General features: G+C 39.8%; 2 protein-coding genes across 2 annotated transcripts; both read right to left on the reverse strand.

The window, feature by feature from the left end:
- Positions 1 to 1822: 1822 nt before the first annotated feature.
- rps15a (ribosomal protein S15a) lies at positions 1823 to 5847 on the reverse strand. The gene is made up of 5 exons (XM_053336183.1): positions 5817 to 5847; positions 4821 to 4958; positions 4578 to 4657; positions 4158 to 4243; positions 1823 to 1975 (listed from the first exon to the last, which is right to left on the reverse strand). The coding sequence occupies exons 2-5, from the start codon at positions 4951 to 4953 to the stop codon at positions 1882 to 1884; spliced, it is 393 nt and encodes a 130-aa protein (XP_053192158.1). The 5' UTR covers positions 4954 to 4958; positions 5817 to 5847; the 3' UTR covers positions 1823 to 1881.
- Positions 5848 to 8477: 2630 nt separating this feature from the next.
- notum2 (notum pectinacetylesterase 2) lies at positions 8478 to 14113 on the reverse strand. Its single transcript, XM_053336124.1, has 11 exons — positions 13791 to 14113; positions 13559 to 13611; positions 12960 to 13055; positions 12788 to 12848; positions 11942 to 12054; positions 11701 to 11803; positions 11136 to 11324; positions 10918 to 11018; positions 9516 to 9663; positions 9315 to 9362; positions 8478 to 8781 (listed from the first exon to the last, which is right to left on the reverse strand). Exons 1-11 carry the CDS (start codon positions 14111 to 14113, stop codon positions 8478 to 8480), a joined length of 1539 nt encoding a protein of 512 aa, XP_053192099.1.
- Positions 14114 to 24756: the final 10643 nt, after the last annotated feature.

Raw genomic sequence — 24756 nt, forward strand, 5'->3', positions numbered from 1 at the left:
TGTTTCAGGGGTGGATTTCTAGCATTTGCATTATTACAATTGTTAGTGTAATTTTAAATGATTATCTAAATGTATTTATTACTTAATTACTTCATGATTACAGTATATTCGACAGAGCAATTTTAGTTACTGATTACATGAAGTTCAAAAAATATTCTTATAAGCATTCTTATTGTGTAAAACAAATCATACCTTGCTTTTTCATTCCTTTGATATTTTGAAGTCAATTTTCTGATGACATTTCATTTAATACCTGTAATTTTAAAGATTTGATAATGTATTAATCTTGATAAGCTGCTTTAAATGGGTTTGTAAATGCCAGCACCCACAGCTCACAAGGAATTAGCTTTTAAAAGTGCATTTTCACAAATTTTCTCCACAGGGGAGCATCTTTCCCCTGGAATCTGACAGCATTTTTTGCAAAGCACTTTTTCAGAGATGATTATTTAGGGGGAAAAAATATAAAGTTCAAATACAGCAAAGATGGGGAGGAAATGTTCAAAGCTTTGAAGGTTCCTGACAGGTTTTACAGTCATAATAAGGTCAGTGCCTTTTTACCAACTTACCCTGGAAGTTCCTGTTTGGGAGACTTTGCCCCAGCTTTTTCCCTACTTACAAAACTAGAAGTGGCATCAAGCTGTGTACAAGCGATTTCAACAATTGGTTAATTTCTTGCTGCCAAGAAGGCTCACTCCAGATGATTTAATGTCGAAATGCTCACTGCTAGCAGAGACTTAAAGCCTGAGCTCTCTGAGCTTGGTATCTTTGCTCTTTAAAACAGCAACAGCATAAAAGTTTTGTTTTTTTCTTTTACAAGGCAGCGCTTAAGTGCTGTGAAGCCATGAGGGAGGCAGTCAGTCTGCGTGCTTAGCCCATCAGGAGCACTTGGACAGAGCTGTTGCATTAGCAGGCTGTTACCTCTCCTCTTCAGAGGAGGTCAGTAGCCAGACACTGTTGAGGTTGGGGACGAGACAAAATCCACTGAGGACCTCCAGAAAAGGTCACACTGGTGAGAGGATTGCAGGGGCAGAGAGCCAGGGCTTTTTACAAGCTGGCGACTGTGTTGCAAAGATGTGGCAGCTCTAAAGAGCCACCAGGGGCACAGCTACGATGCAGATGTGCTTATTTGAAGTTTGGTCGAGCACAAGTTCTTTACACTGTCAACTATATAGTGTTTATGGATGTAGTCCTCTGAGGTGTGATCCCCAGTCATGTAACAAAAAATGCTCTTAACCCACTCTACTGGTTTTGTAATAGTTTCCTGTCTCAAAAGACACCCAAATGCATCTCAGAGCCCCTTTACTTCGACGTAAGCGGTTGGCTGGTTAGCTGATCGATCACTTTCTCAGTTTAAGGTCACACACACACACACACCAGGTACTGATTAACTTCATCCAACAAGTACTCATTTATGCTTTTTCAAAAGTTTAAGAAGCTTCCCAAATCCCATTGTATCTTTTCCGCATATTTACAGTATGATGTAGTTTTTGGTCACAAGCTCCAGCAGAATGAGCACATAATTGGCTTTTTTCATTTTTAAAACTCGTCTCATTGCTTTGAAAACTGTTTCAGTGTTGATTACAGCTCATGAGCTTACAAATTATATGTAATTAAGTTGTCAGTTAGTTTCCATATTTTTTTCTAACCTATGTACAGATTAAAAAGATGTTGCTTGTTCAAGTTATGTTATTAGACAACCAAAAAACTACCATCATGTAGAGCATCGTCTAAGGCTTTGTCTGTTCCAAAGGGACTTGTTCACCCAGTAAAAACAGCTGCAGCCTGTTTAAAAAGTCATCTCTCCACAGATATTTTGTATGAAATAAGTCAAAAGACTACCAGTTTTTTCCTCTGGTTGTTTATTTTGCAGTTCTTTACATTTTAGAAAAAGAATCCAAGGATTTTGCCTCCTGTGTGTTTCCGTCTGGCCTCTTCATGGTCCATGATGCCAGCTGAGGTGGTCAGCACAATGTATCTGTGGGAACAAGTCACAAAGTTAAGATTCACTCTAGTTGGATCCATCTCACTAACAGCCATTACACAATGTGATACATGATTCAACAGTGGTCAGTCACATGAATTTGAAAATAAATACAGGATTACCATATATTTTACCAACAAGGTAAAAACTGCAACATTTAGCATCCATTAGATACAACCAGCTAGCGTAAAGCAGCCACAATTAAAAAAGCCACAACACAAAACACTACCACTGTAGATCTTCACATTTAAGCCTGATTAAACCCTACTCCATTTAAAATGAATGGACATTTAAGAAGTAATAACTGCTGTGAAGAATCCATTTTATGATCTCCATTTCAAACTGACTCAGCTAAATCGGCACCACTGCAGGTAAGCACTAGTGAGCTCAATACAACTGTTGAGGGGTGACTAAATGTGTCCACATCATATGTATGAGCATTTTGAACAGAAATCAAATACAAAATTTCAAATGGGTATGACACAAAGTAAAGCAAAATGCAGCCAGAAAATCGGTCAACTGGACAACCGACTTAACACGACCCTGAGTGAAGCTGTGCGAACATTTTTAAATGCTTCTAATAAAACAGATTAAAATTAAAACAACTTATTTTCATCATGCAACACAACATCTAAGATTCATACTGAGTGTGATGTAAGCCTCATACACGCTGTTATCATCAAGGCAAGCTGGACTGCAGTTCGTGATATTTGCACTACATGCTTTTCCTTGTTGACTCTGCTACATCCTCTAATACAGCCTCCAATCAAACAAAAATGCAAAACTTCAATTGATTACAAACATCTTCAGCCTCAAACCCAAAAATCACTAAACACTTTCAACTGACACCATCTACATCATCTATTGACTGTCTTTCTACTTTATATTCCTCCATGAAAACAGACAAGAAAAGAAAAATACTCTAAGCCACTAAAACACACTAGAATACAGTGTGTTTAGAGTCACAGAAACCAGATACCTTTTGAAAGTAAATTCAGTTCAAATTAAGTCAGGTTTTGATAAAGGCCCTGTTCACACCTGGCAAATGTGTCTTGGGTGACCTGGTCAGAAGTGGGCAGCTTAAACTACAGGTGTGAATGCAGCCAGGCGCACTGACGCATAGCTTAAGACCACATTCAGAGGTGGTCTTGGCCACATTCTCTCAGCAGTGTGTATGCGAATCCTGGGCCACACTGAAGGACCACCTACTCAACCGACAGCACGCAAAATGGATTCTTCTGGATGAAGTAAACAAGAAACGTGCTGTCTGATTTCCATTTGAGCCGGTGACTTTTGATTTTGCTGGCATGCCTTGGTTTTGTAAACCTTTAACTTCTGACGCACCAGGCACAGGAAGAGCACTGCTGCCTCCCACTGGTTAAAAACAACACATTCGGTCTTTGTGTTTATTTGCATATAGAGCAACGGAGTGAGGTCCAATCACAAGTGCTCAGTCAAGACACACACGTTAATGTCAGGTGTAGCACGGTAAAGATGGATAATCTCAAATCTCTACTATCAAAATGCCCAAACTTTGCACAACTAACTGCTTTACCACACCAACTTTTTAAGCCGCTATAATCAGAAATCATCCTTGATACATTTTACTGCAGGCATAAACATTACATGAGCAGTTACTCTCTGTGGACAAATTAACGACCAACAGTGAGAGGGAAAGACACAGGGCTGAACAGCAAAAATGTCTACAGAGGCTCATTTGTCAACAGTTGAACATTATTTGGAGGGGGGGTGGGTCACTACTTCTGTTTTTACCTCATATTGTCTTACTGGCACCTACTGACTCAAGCTTAGTCTGACAACTTCTGATAAAAAAAAATATCCAGTAACAACTTTGAGAAATCATCGACAACTGTAGAAAAGCAGTCTTTTTTCCTTTACACACTCAAATAATAAACATTTTTAAAAAAAACAGCCTATTGGGATTCTCAGCTTATCAACTCCAGCAATTACAAAACAACTACACTGCAGAGAAGAGTAAAATCAAGTGTCACAGCAGACAAGTTGAGCACAGGCTGCTGCAATAACACACTGCTGATTACAGAGACTTCAGACATCAGCAAGCTTCACTCTTACAAAAGTCTGATTTCTAGTTAATTCAAAATGACACCGATCAATTCAAAGCTGTGTGCTGCAGAGTCGTGTTAGAGATTCTCACCCAAACTGTCTTGAGGGCAGCAGGTTGTTCTGCCACTTCTCCAGGTCCTTGAGCTGGAGATCAAAGCGTGGGCTGATCACACCGCACTGAAACAAAAGAAAAATTAGTATCAGGTTTGTTACTGATAATGCAAACTAAAATAATAGTCTCTTAGACAAGTGGAGAATCATTTATAAGTAAATAAAAAAGCAAGTATTCAGTGAGATCAAATTAATGTTCAGACAATATTTCCATTTAGGTGTTTTTTAGAAGAAAACTCATTCTTACAAACTATAAGAAAAGCATTGCTACAGTTAGTATTTCTAGTTCATCACTGCTACCTCAACAAGTACCAAACATGTCTGACAAATCTTTTGATAACATCCCACACAAGTTGGTATAGTGGCGACTGAAGAAGTGGGTGAAGTTGAACAGCTTTACCTTGTTCAGCCTGCCTGTGAGATTGACGACAATTTTCCCGGCTCTGTGGTCGTCGATGATCTCAAACTCACCAATGTAACCTGGAAGCATAGGACAAGACACAAAAATTACATTTAAATACAATACGCACACAACACTGTTCCTTCTCGCAATATCTGAGCTTAAAAGAAACCCTACAGCTAAATATCAACATATCTGATATCTTTGTCGTTCCCTCAATCCAGAAAACCCAACTGTACTCACCGTGCTTCATCATGACGGTCAAGAAGCGCACAATGACCTTGGAGCATGGCCTGATGAGGACCTGGCGTTTCCCACGCTTCTCAGCATTGTTGATGCATTTCAGAGCATCTGCGAGAACGTTCATGCGCACCATGATGCCTGAAGACACACAAACAGGAGAAATTCATCAGGTGGTGTTAAGGACTGGAACTACCATATTTGTTGCAACTCACTTTCTAATTTGCCCAAACCCCCTTTAACACTCCACACTTTTGAGACTCACATCAGCACATCATGTCCCCCATTTATCTCAGCCTTGAAAGTTTAATATCTTACAATTAACAGTCCATCCTGACTGAGGGACACATTTTTCACCTCCTTATCTACAAGAAGGAAAATGAGGGTGTAGAAAGGTGACAAATACTCCAAAGAGCACCAATTAAGTCAAGAACCGTGCATTTATTTGGCACCTATTAGCGACTTTACAACCACCAACGAAATAAACCTGTTTATACTTTTACTAACACAGTTTTACTAGGAGAAAATAACGTTGCTTTCACTTGAGTTTAGAAAATGAGAAAACCAAAGCATGGTCCATGTAGCGTCCCATCAGAGTAGCCATGGTATGTTAGCACAGCAGCTCGTAACGCATAGATACAACCAACACCTACCGAGTGTCCAGTGTGTGTAAAACCTGTTTCACTCATTCACAACACACATCTTTTAAAATGTATCATTTGTCTTAAAGTAGTAACAATTTTACAGTCAGTGGTTGTAGAGCTAACGGCTATCAGGGCGCCGTGAACGCACCGACTGCCCGGGCCAGGCACAGAGGGACCGGAGGGAGACTTTACAAGCTAAATTGTGATTATTTCGTGTTACTGGTCGACACCATACTCATCCCAAATCATTACCACGTCCTTTAACTTTAAGATGATCTTATAAATGTTGTAATTAATATTTAGATGCTTTAGATACTGATGGGATTGAAGGCAAAGGTACAGAAAGACATCTTACCGGTTCTGCAATATGGCGGAAAGAGGAAGTAGAAAGCTCCCGCAATGCAATATGGGAAAGATCCAAGAGGTCTTAAAGACTGTGATGACCCACTCCTCCGAGAAATCCCGGTACTTAAAATACCGAATAAAGCACTGAATCCAAGAGGCATTAATATAAAACTACGTTGAGAGTGTTTGTATATTTACTAACTTTTCGGTCAATTAATTGGCCCTGCGGCTTCCCATAGTTATACGATCTGGTTACTTTATTTAATCTGAAATGTTTTATTCCATCTATTTTAATACAACATGTTTTATCATTTATAAAATGAGTGCCCGAATAGGCTTTATTAGGACACATACTAGAAATCTCAGTTTAAAAATTAGGTGTTGCTATTGGTTACGGAATCCTTTGTAAATATGTGTTCAATTTAAAGTAGCGCCACCCAGTGTTGAGGATGAATAATTACATACATTCATAGCTCGAATCTTACCGGTGCATATTGTGTATGGTTTGGAAATAGCCTTTTGGTAGATATATATGAAGCCAGATAATGTGTTTTACAATCATTGTTTGAGACTAATCACAGTTTAATCAATCAGTAGGCTATAGTTTTCAGCATAATAAACAAAGGAGAATATCACCAAAGTGATTTAGGGGCAAATGAGTTTTAAAAGATGTTATGTTGGATATAATCATAGATTGGAGTATTGCTGTTGTGTTTTTCATAAAGCACAAGCTCTGGACTGTTCCTGTGACTCAGTAAACCAAAGAAACCTGGCAACATCACACTGTATTCTCACCATTACTGATCAGCCCCGGATTTGCTTTCAGACATGGTGCTCCCCTGTGGAGTTAATTTACTAAATCTAGTTTTTTCCATTTCTTCTGAACAGTGGCATTTACATACCATTTAAAGAGATTGTGCATTTTTCACCACCCACTGAGATTAAAATGTAATCAAATCTTTAAAAAAAATGGATTGGTTTAAAATTAAATAAAAAGATCAAGTAGGAATCAAATTTATGTATCTTTCTCTTGGTACACAAATGAAGGAAAATCTCACCTTTCTCTTCAAGACCAACAGAAATTCAACCAAAATATTTCTCGATCATATCACTTTATTTGTAAAATGTATTGGTGTTGAGTAATGTTAAGTCCAAATAGTATATACATGGAATTATTGGAGGAATAATTGAGATATAAACACTCTCCAGACTTATTTTTCAGCCCTTCAGATGATCGTATTCAATGCCCCATAACCCCATTTCTATTTCAATCTGACAGGGGCATGGAACATCCCTAAAGTCTCTTATCATTGCACCTTGTCATATATAGATCATGATTGTGTTACAATAAATATGTCAAGAGAATAAACAAACACAATTGGAGGAAGTACAGAATACAGAGTCCACATTGTCAGAGCCAATTAATATTTTTAATACATGTTTCAACATGTGCAACAAGTCAGTCTGATACTTATTATCTGCAGGTACACCTTTTGTCCAATCTTTATGAGTTAACATAATTATAACAGTACCTAAGTGAAAAGAAAAACATACAGTGACAGTAACATATCGCCTTGCTAAACTGTCATGGCATTATGAAAGAAAGCATGCCTTTTTAAAAGTGGAAAACAATGAAGAATTGCAATACATAGTCTGTATCATGTCTTTGTATGTCACTAGATATAGAGTGTTCAAAAAACTGAGTGGTGAATGACCACAGCGTTGTTTGTTTTATAGAGTTTTTACTTTTTACCGCAGACTTTATAAGTCAGATAGCCAAACAAGAAACATCTCCCACTCCACATGAGAACAAATGATTATTAGTAGGATTGTGATCATCTCTCACTGGCCTACACAGAATATCAATAACTAATCACACATTTGTCTTACATGCACATAAAATAAAATATGTATATACAGTATTATGTGATATATAAGTCAGCATAGCATCAGGAGCTTGAGACTAAAACTAACTCACCAAAAGAGATTAAATCACAATCAGTGTCTTTGGAACTTTGTGTGCAAAAAAAAAAAGTCAGTGTGAGTGCAGGTTTAGTTTTTTTTTCTAGATTTAGTTAAATTTGGTTTCATTATGTAAGATTTAAATATTTGATACCATCAAAATAGAATCTAAACTTTAAAATCTGCCAAACTGTCACAATAACAGTAACACATGACTGGTGGGCAGAGATAACTTTAATTAATGTTTATTTAAACAATAGAAAATGCAGACAGCTACTGTAAATGGAGCGAACATTTCCTGTCAAAGCAACATTTTGCTGGATCTTCTATTCAGTTGAAGCTGTTTGACACATGTGAGTGAACAAGTTGAAAGAGTGTTGTAGGAGGTATGTCTGGTTACCTGCTTAAACTCGAAACTCCTCAACCAGTACAATTTAAAACACCTTTGGATTAGACCTAAAGATCTTTCCTCTGATGTCCAGTAGAGGGAGAGCCAAACCTCTCAGACCCAGACGCAGTGACATACCCACCAGCCAAGTCATCAATTTAACAGACACATGGAGCAGAATGGAATGCTGAGCAGCACTAGACGTAGTAACCAGACAGATTTCTTTACTATTTCTATGGTTACATTAAAATTTCAACACATTTTTTTTCCTCTAGTATGCCTTTTCATGGCTAACTCTTAAGCTGCTCTTCACTTTTAAACTTAGCCACCATTGCTGACCATGCTGGCCAGGGAGTCTGCATCTCCCTGTGGGTCCAGGCCCAGCTTCTGGAGGTCAAGCCCCATGGCTACCAGCATCTGGAGCAGGGTGAGCTCCTGCTGGGTGGCCCGGTCCACCAAAGCCGGGCAGGTGGGGTTACACTGGGGGGACTGGCAGGTGTCCACCAGGTGGAATGGACAACCTTTGGCAGGGGTCCTGTTGTTACGGGTTGCCTCGAGACTCCTATCCCAGCAGTGCAGGGCCCGCGGCAGAGAGGTGCCTCTCACTTGGAAAGTCATCCAGTTACTAAAAAGAGCAGGCAGTAAATGGATAGAGAGGCAATGTTGGAGAAAAGAAAAGTGGAGGGAAAAAAAGTTGGAAGATGAATAGGTGAGACAATGGGATTAGTAAATGGGACAAGGAAAGCTGAATCAATCAGTTCTATCTTTGACCACTTTTGGTGCATTATCTTTATGCAACAGGTGTTACATCACAGAACTGCAAAATTACATACAACGACCTTAGACCTTCAAGAAATATAACCCTTAATAAATATACCTAACTTAGCCCGACTCTGTAAACCTAGCTACAACTGCGCTGACCCATCAATGTCCATCTGTGCTGCAGAAGAATGAATATGTTTGAGGGGTACCATGGGGTAAGTGAAAGTGTGAAATGGCATTCAGTGACACGAAGAATGTGGCATGATGAATGAGCGAGCAGAAACAGCAGCATGAGCTCACTAGGTAGAGATGGCTATTGGGAGAGTCGAGAATAAAAGGAGCGGTGGAAGACGTAAAAGTATATCATCACCACAGGAGTCAAATATCCATTCTTACCTCTTGGTGATCACTGTATGGGAAAGGCAGGAGGGAGCAAATACAGCTCTGAAAAAAAAAATCACACAAACAACAGAACACAGTCATTTCTAGGCTTTAGTCCATCTTCATTTTTATCACCTGGTGCGTATTAGATCTGCTGTTATCATTTGGACAGGCAAATCACATTATGTTACTTAAAAACACGTGTTGGCAACATACGTGACTTCTCTCAGGGAGTTCTTGAGCTCCCTGCCCAGGTTCCGTATGTACTGCCACTGCTCCGTGGACAGACTTTGTCCTCCCATGTAGATGTTTTCCACTCTCAGCTGCTCCTCATCAAACAACCACTGCACGACAAACAGAGGGGCTACAGGGAAAACAACCAGAGTTCATTATTAAAGCTGCTCCAATCAACATTTTATATTGACAATGTTTGAGATGGCATTGTGTAATATGAGAGATGCCACTTGTAGTGATGAACCCACAGAGAATTATCAGACTCTGCAGTTCCTCTCAGCTCTACGAAGCTTTCTAACACATTTAAACTCATTGTTGTGGTTTGGTTTTACTGCCAGCAGCCTACTATTTTGGTTCAATCTGAAATCTCTCATTAACATAATTTCTAATTTTAATTGGCAGCTGTTTTTCAGCAAAAAAAACCCCTCAGTGTACACTACCTGTCGAGCAATCAAGAAAGTTAGTGACTAACTGGCTAACGTAGTTGGGCATTTTGCAGCTAAAGAGCCAGAAATTCCTGCAGGAGTTCGTGGAGCAAAAAAAGCTAAAAACAGATTGAATATTGGATTTATTTTTTAGGTAAGCTGAAGCACAATTTCAAATAAATGCTAATGTTGCTTCATGTTTACACGTTCACCACAATAACTTTGTAAGATGATAATATGTCCGTGTTGTATTTACAGTATAGCTTGTTGCACCTGCCCCAAGTGGTCTATGCCACATATCTGCTAGCAGCTCAATTCGGGCAGCAGACTTTTTTTGCATGTCACTCCTCAACTCTCTACCCTTAGTCTCTCTCTCTCTCTCTCTCTCTCTCTCTCTCTCTCTCTCTCTCTCTCGACTGTCTTATGTAATAATGGCATAAAATGCCCCCAAAAATATTTGAAAAACAATATTGCTGGCTCAAAGAGCCCATGTGAAGAATTTTTATGTGATTATATCATTTTTCATATAACTCTAATGGCATATGTTTTTGTATGAAGAAAAATGAGACAGTCCCAATATAGGGTCTTAAAGCTGAGTACACAGACCTACAACATATAAGCTGTCCAGAAATTGAGTAAAAGCAGTATTGATTTTCAGTTTGCCATGAATAGTTTTTGTCATTAACCCAGGGAATTTTGGTGTTTTATGAACCCAAGAGTTGCAGAGGTTTTCCAATTCCTAAGGGACCATATACTTCTTCCTCATGAAGTTAAAGGATAAAATAACCAACACTGGACTCTTCATATCTGCAGAATCAATTTACTTTTACGCCCTGAGTAAATTAATATTCAGTGACTTTCAAATTTCAGTGCACATTTCTGTTGAATGCCTTAAGTCCCATATTTAGCACCTTCGGTCTAATCTGATATGATGGTAAACTTAGTTGACAGGCACTCACAGGTCAAGGTAGAGTACAGTCTGTGGCCAAAGAAGCACTGCCACTCCTCTCCTCTCTTGTAGAGCTGTCGACACCTATCAGGCACAACCCCATTCCACAGCCTGAGAGAACAACAAACACTGTCAACACATTCGGACATGTAAACTAATTACTGTGAGCCTATGAAATCAAATCTTACGAAAAATGATAGAGGTTGATGTAATAATGCATATTTTTACCTGAGTCCTATCTTGATAGCATCTTCAGGTGAGCAAGAAACAGTCTCAGGACAGTTTGGTGATCTCTGCTGCTTACTTTCAAGAAACCAGCCAGAATCCACTAGACCCCGGACCTGAGTCTCTGCACCGAGCTGTGTCAGCTGGCTGGCCACTCTCTCAATGTTCAGCAAAACACCTGTCCCCCCAGCGCTGTAGGGGAGCCGAGAACCCTACTGAGTAATTTGGCTTTGAGAGCAACATTTTACTGAGAGGTATCAAGTGATGGTATGTGCCAGTTAACAACGGGGAAATTCAAATTTAGTAGCTTTACAATCATAATAACAGTGGATTCTGTTTTAGTCCTCAGGGGTGTCCCAACAACCTGGCAGGAATGTTCACCATTACAGGGCAAACCCCTTTAATAGATATTATGTCATTGTTCACAGTTGACTGTAAAGATCTTTATTGTTGACAAGAGGATGCACCCAAAATAGGACATGTTAGGGATGGAGATTTCCAGAAGTGGCTCGGGACTGAGCCAACAGTTGTGGTCAGCATCAAAGCACAAGCAGGAAAAGGAGCTTACCTTGTGCCAGACAGCATGACAACCTTGGCCTGCTTGATTCCTTTGGGGATGAGGTCTTTGATGACCTCACGGATGATCAGGGATCCCATGAAGGTGTACTCAGCTGATAACATATATACATAACATATACAGATGTATGTAGATAACACACATTAAATGAAGGAAGGCCAAGTGAGCTATTTGTGTCCTGTTATGAAGGATTTAACTGAAAGATTTCAGAAGTAAGTCTGAAGAAACTTACTTGTGTTTGTGTTTCTGTCTCTTTCTTTCTCTCTGCCTTGCCGTTGTCTCGGAGGAGGGGTTGGGGCAGGACCAGTGCCACTCCATACATCACTGGAACAGTACGGGATGAATCTGCAAAAACATAGATACTCGCATTTGGTGGTCCGTGTGATGACACCATTACCCATCACGACAAAACTACACACAGTAAACACTGAATCAGAATTTTAAAAAATAGAACGTTTCTAACATTAACCACCATGAGTTACAGACCATACCAGAACAATTAAGGCTATAGAAGTGAAACTCCTGTGTATAAATTCAACTTATTTCTTTAAAAAGCCGGTCTAGCTTTAAAACTGCACAATATTTCTATATATATATATTTTAAGAATTGATCATGACTGAGTATAATATGAAATTATTTGAAATGATGAACTAACAGAATTATTCTCCGACTCTGCAGTTCCCCTCTGTGGACTCTCTGTTTTCTTATCGGTCTCATTTTCATTATTTTGGTTTTTCAGCTCTCATCTTTACTGTTTTGGTTCAGTCTTAACTGTCTCATCAACCTCATTATAAGATGCAACAGGCAACGGTTTTCAAGAAAAGGTCCTGATAAACCCATTGTTCACTACCTGCCCAGCACCAGCAAGCACCTAACCCTAACCCTAACCCTAACACATTTATCAGATTTGAGTATAATAATGAATACAAATAGATGCACAAACAAAACTGATTTTCTGCTGTTGAAAAATATAAGCCATATGATCATCACTGTCTACAGAACTGTGTGTTTAACTTTATCTTCAACATAGATGGGTCCAGGTCTAATAAACTTTTATTCATATATACTGGTACTTACACGATGTTTGCATTATGCCAATGTGGGTTTTCCTCTGCTTGAGAAGACAAAATTCCACTTCCTGCAAATCAAGCAATCGTTGATTAGACAGATGTCCCTCTTACTGAACATTACGTAAAACAAGTAACACAACATGTTGACATGCATTCTAAAACACAGGCAGCTGACCTACCTCTTCTTGTCTGGGGCCACCCCGATGAGCTCATTAGTCGAGGGATATTTTGGTACCTGGAATCACAGGTCTCTTTGCTGTAGCAGCACCATCCACCTAAAAATAATAGAGACTAATATTAGACATTCACATCCGGCACAGCACAGGAGACCCTCGTTAGCTCATTATAAAGGCCCGTGAGGAATGGAGAGGGAAAGGAATGCACCTGTGGCCTGGTCTGCTAATGAGAATGCACACCCAAAGAGGGCAAAAAAGATGGACGAGTCCTTTAATTTGTAAACTTTCAGTACATTTTTCATTAATTGACTTCCAGTATGTGTGATGTGTTTTTGCTGTGAATGCAGTATGTTATAATCTGGTTAAATCTGAGTTAACACAGCCAATTTATTTGGTTCTACTGCTCGGTCAAGCCGAAGCTCAACCCACATAAATTCACCCTACCGAAGTCCATCGAAGTGACAGGCGGAAACCAAAAAAGGAGAAAAATGGAAGAAGACGGAACAAGATGACATGCTCATCAAAATTCCAATGGGGGCGTCACGCCAAAACAAGCTGACCTTTGGGGACCAAATTAACCAGTTGCGTTTTTAAATACTCACCTTCCAGAAATAACAGCCATCGACGGCTTCCTCTGAACTCCTTTAGGTAAAACCTGTAGAACCACAAATAAATAGGAATGAGTGAAGACAAAGTAGCCATGTATGGACACACCAACTCCATCAGCTTCTCAAATCATACACAAACAGTAAATGGAGAAAATAGAGTCACTGAATTTCCTGCGAAGACTTTCAGTAAAAGAAAGTTGTAAGAAAGTGTGAAAGAACATCTCACCCAGCTGCTGTTCCATCATTACATGTGACTTGGGTGTTCTTGAGGAAGTGCAGCCTCATATCATCTGTCTGTTGTCCAGCTGCTCGAGCTCCTGCGGTGCCCTCCCGTCCTGATTCAGCTGTGCCTCCAGTGCCTCGATTGCTCCCAGTGCCTCCAGTGCTTCCAGGATTGTGATCAGCCTCAGGTGGAGACTGGCCAGTGTCACCTCCTTGGTTTCCACCAGACCTCCTGGTGGACTTGCTGCCAGCTTTGGCATTACGGTTGTTCTGACACCAGATTCCCCCAAGCAAAAGCAGGAAAGCAACCTGGCCCAATAACTTCATATCTGCACAACATGCAAAGCAAGAGGTTGATTTTTGATACTCAATCATGATCTGTCTTGGTATATGTATACAGAAACCACTAAGACCTAATTTTTTAAATCGTTTAAATTGTCCAAAATCTTAAAAACTTGAAATCTTACCTGCTCTGAAGACTGTTGCTGAGGCACCTCAGAGGTCAGGCAGATAGCTTGTGCTGCTGAGGAGAGAGTGAGAAGTTCAGAGCACAGAGACCAGGTGTGAGAAGAGGATGCCAGTCATGAGCAGTGATGAAGCCTTGACCAGGTTTTGATGAAGCCTGCAAATCAGCGGTGAGTTTTATAGTGCCACCATATGGATCAGATTTCCTCCCATTTTCTCTTGCAGCTCCTGCCAGGGCCTGAGATAAGCTGCTGACGACACACGGCGAGGGGAGGTACTGGATGACCAGTGGCGAGGAGAAAAGATAACACACGCTTCTCCTCAACATATTTCAGGTCTTTGCACACACCCACCACCAAGCACTTTGCCATCTGACCGTGGCTCAAGAACAAGCTCTCCTTCCCCCATCCTCTCTTCTCTTCTCCCTCCCACCGTCCGCCTCTGATTGCCAGTGTTTTGATTTAAACATCTACATGGTCGGCATAGCTGCATAGCCCCTTTGCGTGGTATGTGACCCCAAGGTCATTGGAGCACACACCTCAAACACTTTCCGACACAGGAATGAGTGGTACCGTAAGGTTGCCGCATCGTCAACAATTTACTGGACACTCGATGCACAGGTGGTGGACACTCTGGTTGGCTGTGGCATCAAGCAAATCATTCTCCCCAATTTTGTTCAAACAATTTTCCTCTTTTATAACAGTGACAGAGATTTAGCACAAGCAGCTAAATAAAAGTTTCTCCTTAACAGGCCTCAAAATTGTAATTACATAACAAGAACATATTTTCTTTTTGTTGATTTTTGAGGTCTTAAAAAGATTACTGTGATGACAAGGTAGATCTAATACCCATGCTTGATAGCTAAATACATCTTTATGCAGCCATTGATAATGGTTAATAGAAATGTTCGAGAGCTAAATGGCTAGATGGCTAGTTTAAAAATTACACCTAAAATAAGTAAAACACAAATTACAGCTCTCCATTGATTGGACACAAATGGGACTTAATTAATGTTCATTAACCATAAACTGGATGCCAATAAACCTAAATTCATGCTGCTACTTCAGCTCTTAGGCTCTTAAATGCAGTTTCCTGTTCTATTCTTAGGTTCATTACTGAATATAACAATAGCACAACTCAACAGAACTTAACTCAATAGTTCAGATAGATTAGATGACAGAAAAGTTCAAACATTTCCATTCTGCAGATTGAAAGGTTTTGTACAGTGTTGTGTGATAAGGTGTTTACCTGTGGATGTGTCCCTGTCCAGGTCGGCCTCTGCAGGCTCTCCTGGTTGGCAGGTTAGATAGGTTTGCCTTTGATGAAGAAAGAGACAGAGTATTTGAAACTGATCTGTGGCCGTACCTCTGGGATGGCTGTAGGGTGACGTACCACCGATCGTTGAAGGATCACGAGCCTCAGGGCTCTAAAATTCTCATCAATGAAATGCACACCATCCCGACGTGTCAATCATGGCGAATAATGGTCTTTTAGAAGGCCAGTGCTATAGAGGCTGTACAGGGGCTACTGGGGCTGAAAGGGCTGCAGGGTGGCAGGACATCTGTGTGAGTGAAGCACAAAAATTTAAAGATTAAATGTTGGAATAAAGGCAATAAACCTTCAGTGCTTATCCCTGTAGACACACTGACAACAGCAGACTCACTCTACATTCAAAAATCTGAAATATTAGACAGATGAAGGGTTTTACAATGACTTCACTTTTATAGACACTTGTAAAAACATTATGATTAAGTCAGAGGTGCTACTATAAAACGGTAGCAGAATATCTGTCTTTATTCTGGGTGTGTTGAGGATTATCTATCTCTTTTGGCAAGTGAGCATCAAGAGCATTCAGTATGTTGTCTGCAATTATCAGGTAACCATTTTAAGACTTACAGTATAAACAAGGCAGACACATTTATCAAGGTTTGTCTTATTGCTTTGGCAGACCAAAATTGGTATTTTTGTCTCATTGTCAAGCATTTCATGCTATTTTAGTTACTTTCAACTATGGCCAGAAAGAAAACAAAACTACTCAAAAATATGTCTGTGAGATCGTATGCACCTACGCGCAATAAAAATGTACCCTAAAGACATCACTATACGGAATTTGATCTACCGAGCTGAACAATTCTTCATTCCTTCAGTTGTCTTGAAGCATGCACACCACCATCTGTCTTCCCAGAAATCAATGCAACAATGTGTTTAACAGATACCTCAAATAGCTGAAAAACGAAAGAAGTTGCTGTAAATCTATCACAGTTTCGCCAGAACGTCACGAACAGAGAGATGGCATTGCTGCTATTTTGTTTTTCTTTGATATGGGATTGGACAGAATGATACGTTTTTCAGAGCAGGACTCAATCAATCAATGGATTAAAGCGAAGACCTCCATCTCAACTCCTAGAACCCGGTCTCGGGTCAAACATTGTCCCTTATAGCATCTACAACCCACACACACACACACACCACTAAACACAAAGAGTGAGAACTGACACACTCCTGTAGTCCATTACATTTATCTCTTCACCTTTTAAAAGCAAACATTTTGCATAACCTGCCACAGAATGTACAAGGGGCTCATGAGACGTGTTGAACTTCACCCTGGCAGGGGCACCAGCTTGACCCCTTGTGCAGCATAGGAGGCATTCTTTCTCCCCTTGTGTTGTTATTTTTCACAGCCAACCTCCAAGGTCAGGACACCTAAAGCCCGGGTGGTCCAGGCACTTTGTCTGCTGAGCATGTGTGTCATCACCAGCCTCAAGAGCTGAGGGCCTAGCCACGAGTGAGAATATTTGTCAGCTGATAGCTTCAAAGAACAACGAGCCAGAGACAGCAGTCATATGCTAGATGATTTTGTCCGTGCCACAGAGCAGAAAGGGTGCAACTCACAGGTAACAACTACGTGAGCAGCAGATTCAAAGTGCAGAGTGGTCCAATGATGAACTCTTCTTTTAAGACAAACTGAAATAACAATGTTGGATGAAGCATAAAACAGTGTGCAAAGTTGTGATCCACACCACAACAATGCATGCACTATAGCTATCTTTGCCGTGTTGCGTGTAATTTGACAATCTAGAGGGGCATCACTCCGAATCTAGGTTGTCACCAGTAGTGGAGGGCATAGCTGGGGAAAGAGGCCCATGATTAATAGGAGATAAGAGTGGCATCTTTACAAGCTACATGAAAACGAGCCTCGGGCGAGAGATATGAGACCTGGCCAGAGTAAACACTGCCAGAGCTTTCCATTCAATCAGTGAAGACGACAGACGGGGTCTTAGCGGGATCGGTGTAAAGTGCTGAGCAACTACAGGAGGCAAGCAGGTGGGGTGGGCAAAGCTATCCCTAAAACCAGGTGTTAAGAGGCCTAGCGTGGTAACCTTCTGCAAACTGCCAATGCATCAGTGTGATAGATGGAGGAGGGGTCGATGGCAAGGATACAAGGCGTTGGATTGAGGAGGGGTGGGGGCAGGTGATGTAACAGGCATAGAAAAGGGTAGCTGACAAATGAAAAGGTTTAGTGTGTGTAAGTGTAGTGTCAGAAGCTGCAGCTCATTCTGCTGAACCCCACGTAACCAACTATGCACTCTGTCCACTTTTCCGACGTGCCAGACGTGTCCAAGCGAAATATGTTCAGCCTCATCTATGAATGCCACAAACACAATCAGTAAAAGATGCATAAAGGACACATGAAATTAGGGAACTACAAGTATAACAAAATAATGTCTACAACTGTAATTCTTATCGGGTCACGAAACCTCCAAACTATTTGGGCTACAATATGTGGCCAACTCCATTTGAGTGGAAGTAATCTTTGGAAATAAACAGAGCATGTTGAAAACTTCTAATGGACTTTTTAAGCCTTCGCAGGTTTGCAGCTCATTGCACTTTGTTGCGTCAAAAGGTTCCCCTGGAAATGAGTGTACATTAAACCAAATAATAACCACTTCTAACTGCATTCTTTCACTCCCCTCAAAAATTTTAAAGCTTTATTATCTGATGTGTTATATGACTGTTTTTAGTCATGTTGATTGTGGCTGTCTGGCCTTGTGTTGTTTCTGTATGCTGGTTATGTGCTTGTCTGATTATGAATGTTTTTGTTCTCAGGTCACCCTGGAGATTTCAATCTGTGTGAGACTACCTGATTAAACACCTTTTGAATTAAAAAATAATGATTTGAGAGGTAAGTGACCTGTTGTTCACCCCATACCAGAGAGCCTCATAACATGTAGTCTGCAGGCATCAATTCAAAGCCTTTGCCACAGTCCTCATGCCTACATTGGCTATTGGTTCTGAAGCAGGAGGAGGGGGGCATAATGGGCTTCAGTAAACAGCTTTTACAGCTTTAAGTGTCTTTGAGGCTCATGACAGAGTGGAGCAGCAACGTGGCCTTGGAGTCATGCTGTATGAACAACCAGGCCTGTCAGTGCAGTGATGGATACCAGCGGAGGGGTCATGCCACGCTCAACACCGGCACTCGACAGTAGGTCCTTCACATAAGTCCCCCCACCTGATCGACAATACAACAATCACACAACACCGGACAGCTGCGCAAGTCTCATCTGATAAGGGGAGATATATGTAAATGTCATCCTGAGGTCATGGTTTAATTAAATATACCTTAAATCTTTATACAAATTTGAGGCACGACCTAAAACTTTACTGTGTATGTTCTAGAAATCTGTTTAGTGGAGTTTACATTTTACATGCAACTACTATGTATTGTAGATAGGTCTACATACATAGTGAATGTTAGAAAAACTATTTATACATGCACTCCTAAGATATATACAACATAATCAGGTTTTTAAGGCAGAAAATGTAACTAAATGTAGTTTGTTTGTTTGTTATTATCTTAAATAATAATAATAAAATCCACACTCTTAAAACTTTAGCAGTGACATGCTTACATGTACAAGTACATGTGAATACATCATTTGCTACAAGAACTTAATCATATATGCATGCTTCAGATATATAGAACATGATCAGGGTTCCTTAACCACCACTGTGATTGTAGTTATTGTTATTGCAACACAATGTTTCATTATAAGGTGACATTTTACAATTTTTTTATTTTCAGTGAGCCTTCCTCAAAGACTGACCTTGTGTGTTTTTTCTTTCTCCAAAGCAGTTTGTAGATGGCAGTGTGTGACAGGCCGTAAATCAGAAATTCCAGCTGAAGTGATGTCAGCTCTTTGCATCATGTGTTGTAGCTTCACACTGTGAAGACATGTGCACACATGGTCACAGCTCTTTCAGGCCACACACGCCTAAATCACCCGAAAGATTTATCATGGGTGTAAGTATTCAGATGCAGGTGAGGTGCACAGTATACTTTCAGCACACATATATATACTTAGTAGCAAACAATCAGGAAAAATTCTTAACTTAGCCACTCTGAGTAGCACAGTGACATCACTATACAGGTATTTATATGTATAGACATACAGTACCACAGAACAGTAAAAATGTTTACTGTTCACTATTTATAGAGTTGCCTGTCTGTGTGGCTGTTTTTTCAGCCCGTGCTGCTGTATGTGAATAGTTGACCTGGATAACCAGAAGTACATGCAAAGCTCAACTGAGTCAGTTCAAGCTAAGGGACCCTCACTTCTGGGAACCCCTTGTTAAAGGTTCAAGGCATACTCTGATACTTACTGGTGAAATGACAGTCAGCATCTGTTTTACCAGACTGTCAACTGGGCTGAGCTCATCAGACATAATAATAACAAAACATATCATTGCAGTGTTTAGATAGATCCATGCTAAGCCATATATGATACGATACGATACGATACGATACGATAAGCTACGATACGATACGATACGATGCAATGCGATGCGAGGCGAGGCGAGACGAGACAAGACGATATGAGATGAGACGAGACAATACGATATTACATTGGTTTCTAAGATTCCTGTGCTGGGGATAAATCAGTGCCTATTGATGGCAGGAAGTGATGAATTTTGTGTCTTATCGTTAGTATTTATCATCAAGAAGCTCATGACGTCATTACTACTGAGAGCTATAGGAGTATTCTGATCATTAGAGTTATGACTCTCAGTCAGACTGGCCAAAGTGCTTAAAAGAAACCTTGGGCTGTTTTTATTCACCCCAATTAATGATGAGTAATTGGCTGATCTGGCATTACAGAGGTCCTTTCTATATGTTTTAAGACTATCCTGCCTGACCCAGTGAGATACGACCAGTTTGCTGGAATGCTATTCTTTCAAGTATTCACAATGTTTGCTTTAATTTGCAAGTTTGAGAGTTATAAAATGCAACTTAACCTCTTATGTTTCATTATATCTTCTTTTTTAAAGGGGGTGATGGAGTCAAGTACCATTTGGAGTGAGCCTGCAGCACTATCAGCAAGGTGATTAATTTGGGAGGGGCTCTTGTATTGAGACATTGCATTGAATTCAGTACTGATAGAATCACTTCCTTAAATGTAGCTACAGCACTTAGATAGATATCTAGAGAAGACATTTTTGTCTAATGGCGTGCGGTCCAACAATAGGAATTTAAAAGTTATTAAGTAATGGTCTGATAAAATGGAATTTTATTGAAAAAGACTATTAAATGTTCAGTTTCAATGTCATATGCCAGACTGAGGCCAAGAATGTGGTTAAGACAGTCAGTGGGCTTATTTACGCTCTGAGAGAAGCCGACTGAGCCTAATAATGAGATGAATGCAGTGCTAAGGCTATCATTACCAACGTTCACATGAATATTAAGGTCACCTACTATAATTACTTTATTCATAAAACTCTGAGAATCAGATGAAAATTCAGAGTACATCTGGCTTCCAAATCTCATCACAGAACAGATGTTTGTTAAAGGACGATTCTGTATATTCCATCATTTAGAAGAGACTAATGTGAAATGAAATCCTGTATGTTACTGTTTAAAGCTGTCAGACATGTGAAACAATATCTAATCCCCCAAGGCTCCTCAATGCTACAGATGGACCTTATGCTACCTATTAGTTACCATAAACCCCAGACAGGCCTGCTGACTGACAGTCTGCATAAATCCAAGCCAGGAGGCGATACAATCTGTATCCGAAAACTTTTATGACTGATAGGGATTTGTATTATTTGCGCTGCTCAAAATTTACAACCACAATTATTCACGGATAGCAAGACAGTCCCAGTCTAAGTTTTATTGCCCTTTTCAATTTCTTGTTGCCAATTGCTCAGTCAGTGTTTCAGCAGATTCCTTTGGACGTGATTCTGAGAAAAGAACCTAAACAATTCACATGAACTCCTGACGGACATAGATGGCTGCATAATGTAGCTTTAATTATGTAGACAGAATGTATTATATAAAGGTGTTATGTAAACTACTATATTAACACGTATTATATCTACAGTTACATACGGCGGCTAATTTAGTTGTAGAGTTAATGGTTTTACGGTTATTAACACCTGCACTGTGACTGAGTCATCACCCCTCTTTTTATCTACCGGTGATTTCGTCACTCAAGATGGCGCTACAAATGGAGCTGTACATTTGTTGCCTTATTTAAGCAGGTGCACCTCGTTATAAACCTGTCAGCACTGTTAATCATCAGCAGATTTAATGTATGATGATCTACCTTTGATTTGCAAAGCTGTCCGGTGTCTCATGTTTCTCATGTATAGTAGGTGACCTCCTACAATCAGTAAAGTGACTTTTATGACTCTTTGTGCAGGTCATATCAAAACTAATACCATTCTTGTTAATTAAGCATAGGAAAGATACTGAAACTGTGTTAAAGTTTAAAATGTACAAAAAGAAGAGATAATTGTTGCAGCACATCTGGCTCAGGTTTCATCATAAACAGCTAATCGATTTATAGTCAAGAAAACATAAATTATTAGCAGTATGGAGGCTAATACTAGGATGGGAAATTAGTTACAGTAATAAAAAGGTGAACAAGGTATGAAAGGCTCCTTTACGCACTACTTATAGAGTTGTGTTGACTAATTGTGATTACCTGATTACAACTAATGCCATTTTATAGGGTGTACGGACATGTGAAGAAAAGCAACTAAGCTGCTTGTGATCACTGAAGTTTCAGGTTTTAGGTTATTTATTCATAAGAAGATGCACTTTTTAAAAAATAATCATGTCCATCATCATAATAACAAACATGGCAAGCTGGGAGTTGTTTTACTTGAATGACCTATTTTTATGGAATGGGGGCCATACAGTATACGTTAACCCTTAAGGTCAAGTCTGATATGTAAACCCACCACAGCTAAAATAACTCCTCTGACCTCATGCTCAGCAAAATAGATTAGAGCCTGTGAACCTGGGTAACGGTTAAACCTCGGTGGGACACTTTCTAGTTTTAGAGATTGATATGTGAAAAAATTAGAGGAAAAACCAGAATGAAATAGTGAGAAATAATCAGCAAATACAGTAGGTATGAGAGGTCACTAAATGGTTTGATGACTTATGATTGTTTTCTTGACTGATTCAACTGATTATTTGATTTAAAAATGTCAGAAAATATTGAAAAATGTTTGACAAAAAATCCTTAAACATAAGCTGACGAGGAAGAAAAGCAGCAAGTTGTCACAAATGAGAAATATGAATAGGGGAGTTAACATTTTTGGTTGAAAAAGTACTTGAATCATTAATTGATAAGTAGTAGCCTCATTTTTTCCTGACAAATCACTAACTGATGAACCATTTAAGCTGCAAACTAAAAAGCATGAAATTATGTAAATCATTAGGTATGGCCGTCACTGTCACCACATCCCAATTCAACATCAATTGGGTTCTTGGACATTGAAGCAGTTCAGGTGCTTTGTAGTGGCCAAACACCTTAATAAAACATTATAATGCGTTTAATCCTTTAATTTGTCACCCATCTATAAAATAAATATCATTAACCATTCAACAGGTTGCTACAGGCCAATTTCCATGGCAGGATTTCTCTGAAGTCCTATCAGCCGCTAGCCATAAATCACTGCATCGTTGTGTCCCCCAGTGCTTGAAAGCTAAAGCATAGCTAAAAGGGCCTCGGGTCAGTACTCAATGTACAGTGAGAACAAACTGATCAAGTAGAAGGGGAATGAACACTTTGCTCAACCTGCTGAAAGGCCTAATAGATTAGGGGCCCCTGGACAAGCCTCTTGTCATCCTTCTTCTTCGGTGACCTAATGTACCCAGAACAGCTGTGTGAGGGTGCTCAGGATGACAAGTCATTGCTCAGCTTGATATATGAATGATTACATGTGACAGAGGAGAGTTTGCTGAAGGGTATGATGGCATGAGTACGCAGTGGTGGACGAAGTACACAGACCACGTACTTGAGTAGAAGTTGAGATACCTAGTGTAAAATATTACTCCAGTAAAAGTGAAAGTGCTCCCTTTAAATGTCGACTTGAGTAAAAGTATAAAAGTACTTGGCTTCAAATGTACTTAAGTATCAAAAGTAAAAGTAATTTGGTGTAATGTAGTTCCAATGTCTTGGTATGTCCTTTATACACTCAATCAAGTCATTTAAGGTTAAAAAGCCCACTAACACCACCCTGAAAACAAAATGTTTTCTATTTGTGATATCTGGTATTGATATCTTTTGAAATTATCATAAGCACATCATACTAAATGGAAATCACCTGATTAGGAATTAATAGGGAGGGGGAAAACCACACTAGACACATATTTCTTTAACTTCCATGTGTTGGCAGGGCAGGCTACTGGACAGTGAAACTTTGTCAAATGAATGCTAATAGAGATATGGATGGAGGAGAAGGCAAGTTGGGACAAGTAGCCAGGTAGGGGGCCGGGCCAAAACTGCTCGACACACGATGTGTTCTGATTGGTACACTTGCGGTGCACGTTCATTTGGACCTGTCACAGCAGCTGGTCATGCATGCATGTTGTGGAAAGGAACATTGAAAGGAACGACAGGTTTTTGGAAAGTAGTTGAGTAAAAAGTAAGATTTTCCTCTTCCAAATGTAGTTGAGTCAAAGTATAAAGTCTCACAAAACAATGATACTCAAGTAAAGTACAGATCCGCTAAAAAGTTACTTAAGTACAGTAACGAATTACTTGTACTTCGTTACTGTCCACCACTGTGAGTACGTCAGTATCAATGTCCTTATTACATCTATTTTAGGTATTTACCTTTTGGTGAGAGTAAGAGAGTAAGATCTTGCAGGTAAATATTGTCCATAGCTGCATTGGTAGGCACAGGGATGCTTTATGCAGGAAAAGAGCATTTAAAAATGTTGCTACATAAGGTAACTACATCATACTTTTTGTGAAATCTGATTGTCTTCATTCAAAAGTAGATATTCCACCAATTTTTTCACAAATACCACTTTTCAGGGTAGCTGCCTTTAGGGGGCAGCAGTGCAACAAACATGACAAACAGTGTTGAGGTCTGCCATTTAATCAGGAAGGGTCACCTCCACCTTCTTAAAACAGAGTCCATGTATTAAACACTGCGCAAACAATCAAATATATTTATGTGATTATGAAAGTTTTTATACAGCACTT

Source organism: Scomber japonicus, chromosome 2, assembly GCF_027409825.1.
Source record: "Scomber japonicus isolate fScoJap1 chromosome 2, fScoJap1.pri, whole genome shotgun sequence".
Taxonomy (NCBI): domain Eukaryota; kingdom Metazoa; phylum Chordata; class Actinopteri; order Scombriformes; family Scombridae; genus Scomber; species Scomber japonicus.

Bases quoted from the DNA above. Each gene is read 5' to 3' on its own strand.
- notum2 (XM_053336124.1), bottom strand. From the start codon at position 14,113: ATGAAGTTATTGGGCCAGGTTGCTTTCCTGCTTTTGCTTGGGGGAATC. The intron at 11,019-11,135 runs GTAAAAATATGC...TTGTTCTCTCAG, and splicing joins GCTATCAAGATAGGACTCAG to GCTGTGGAATGGGGTTGTGC. The intron at 8,782-9,314 runs GTAAGAATGGAT...TGCTCTTTTTAG, and splicing joins CATACAGTGATCACCAAGAG to TAACTGGATGACTTTCCAAG.
- rps15a (XM_053336183.1), bottom strand. From the start codon at position 4,953: ATGGTGCGCATGAACGTTCTCGCAGATGCTCTGAAATGCATCAACAAT. The intron at 4,658-4,820 runs GTGAGTACAGTT...CTATGCTTCCAG, and splicing joins GACCGTCATGATGAAGCACG to GTTACATTGGTGAGTTTGAG. The intron at 1,976-4,157 runs GTGAGAATCTCT...TTGTTCCCACAG, and splicing joins CTGCCCTCAAGACAGTTTGG to ATACATTGTGCTGACCACCT.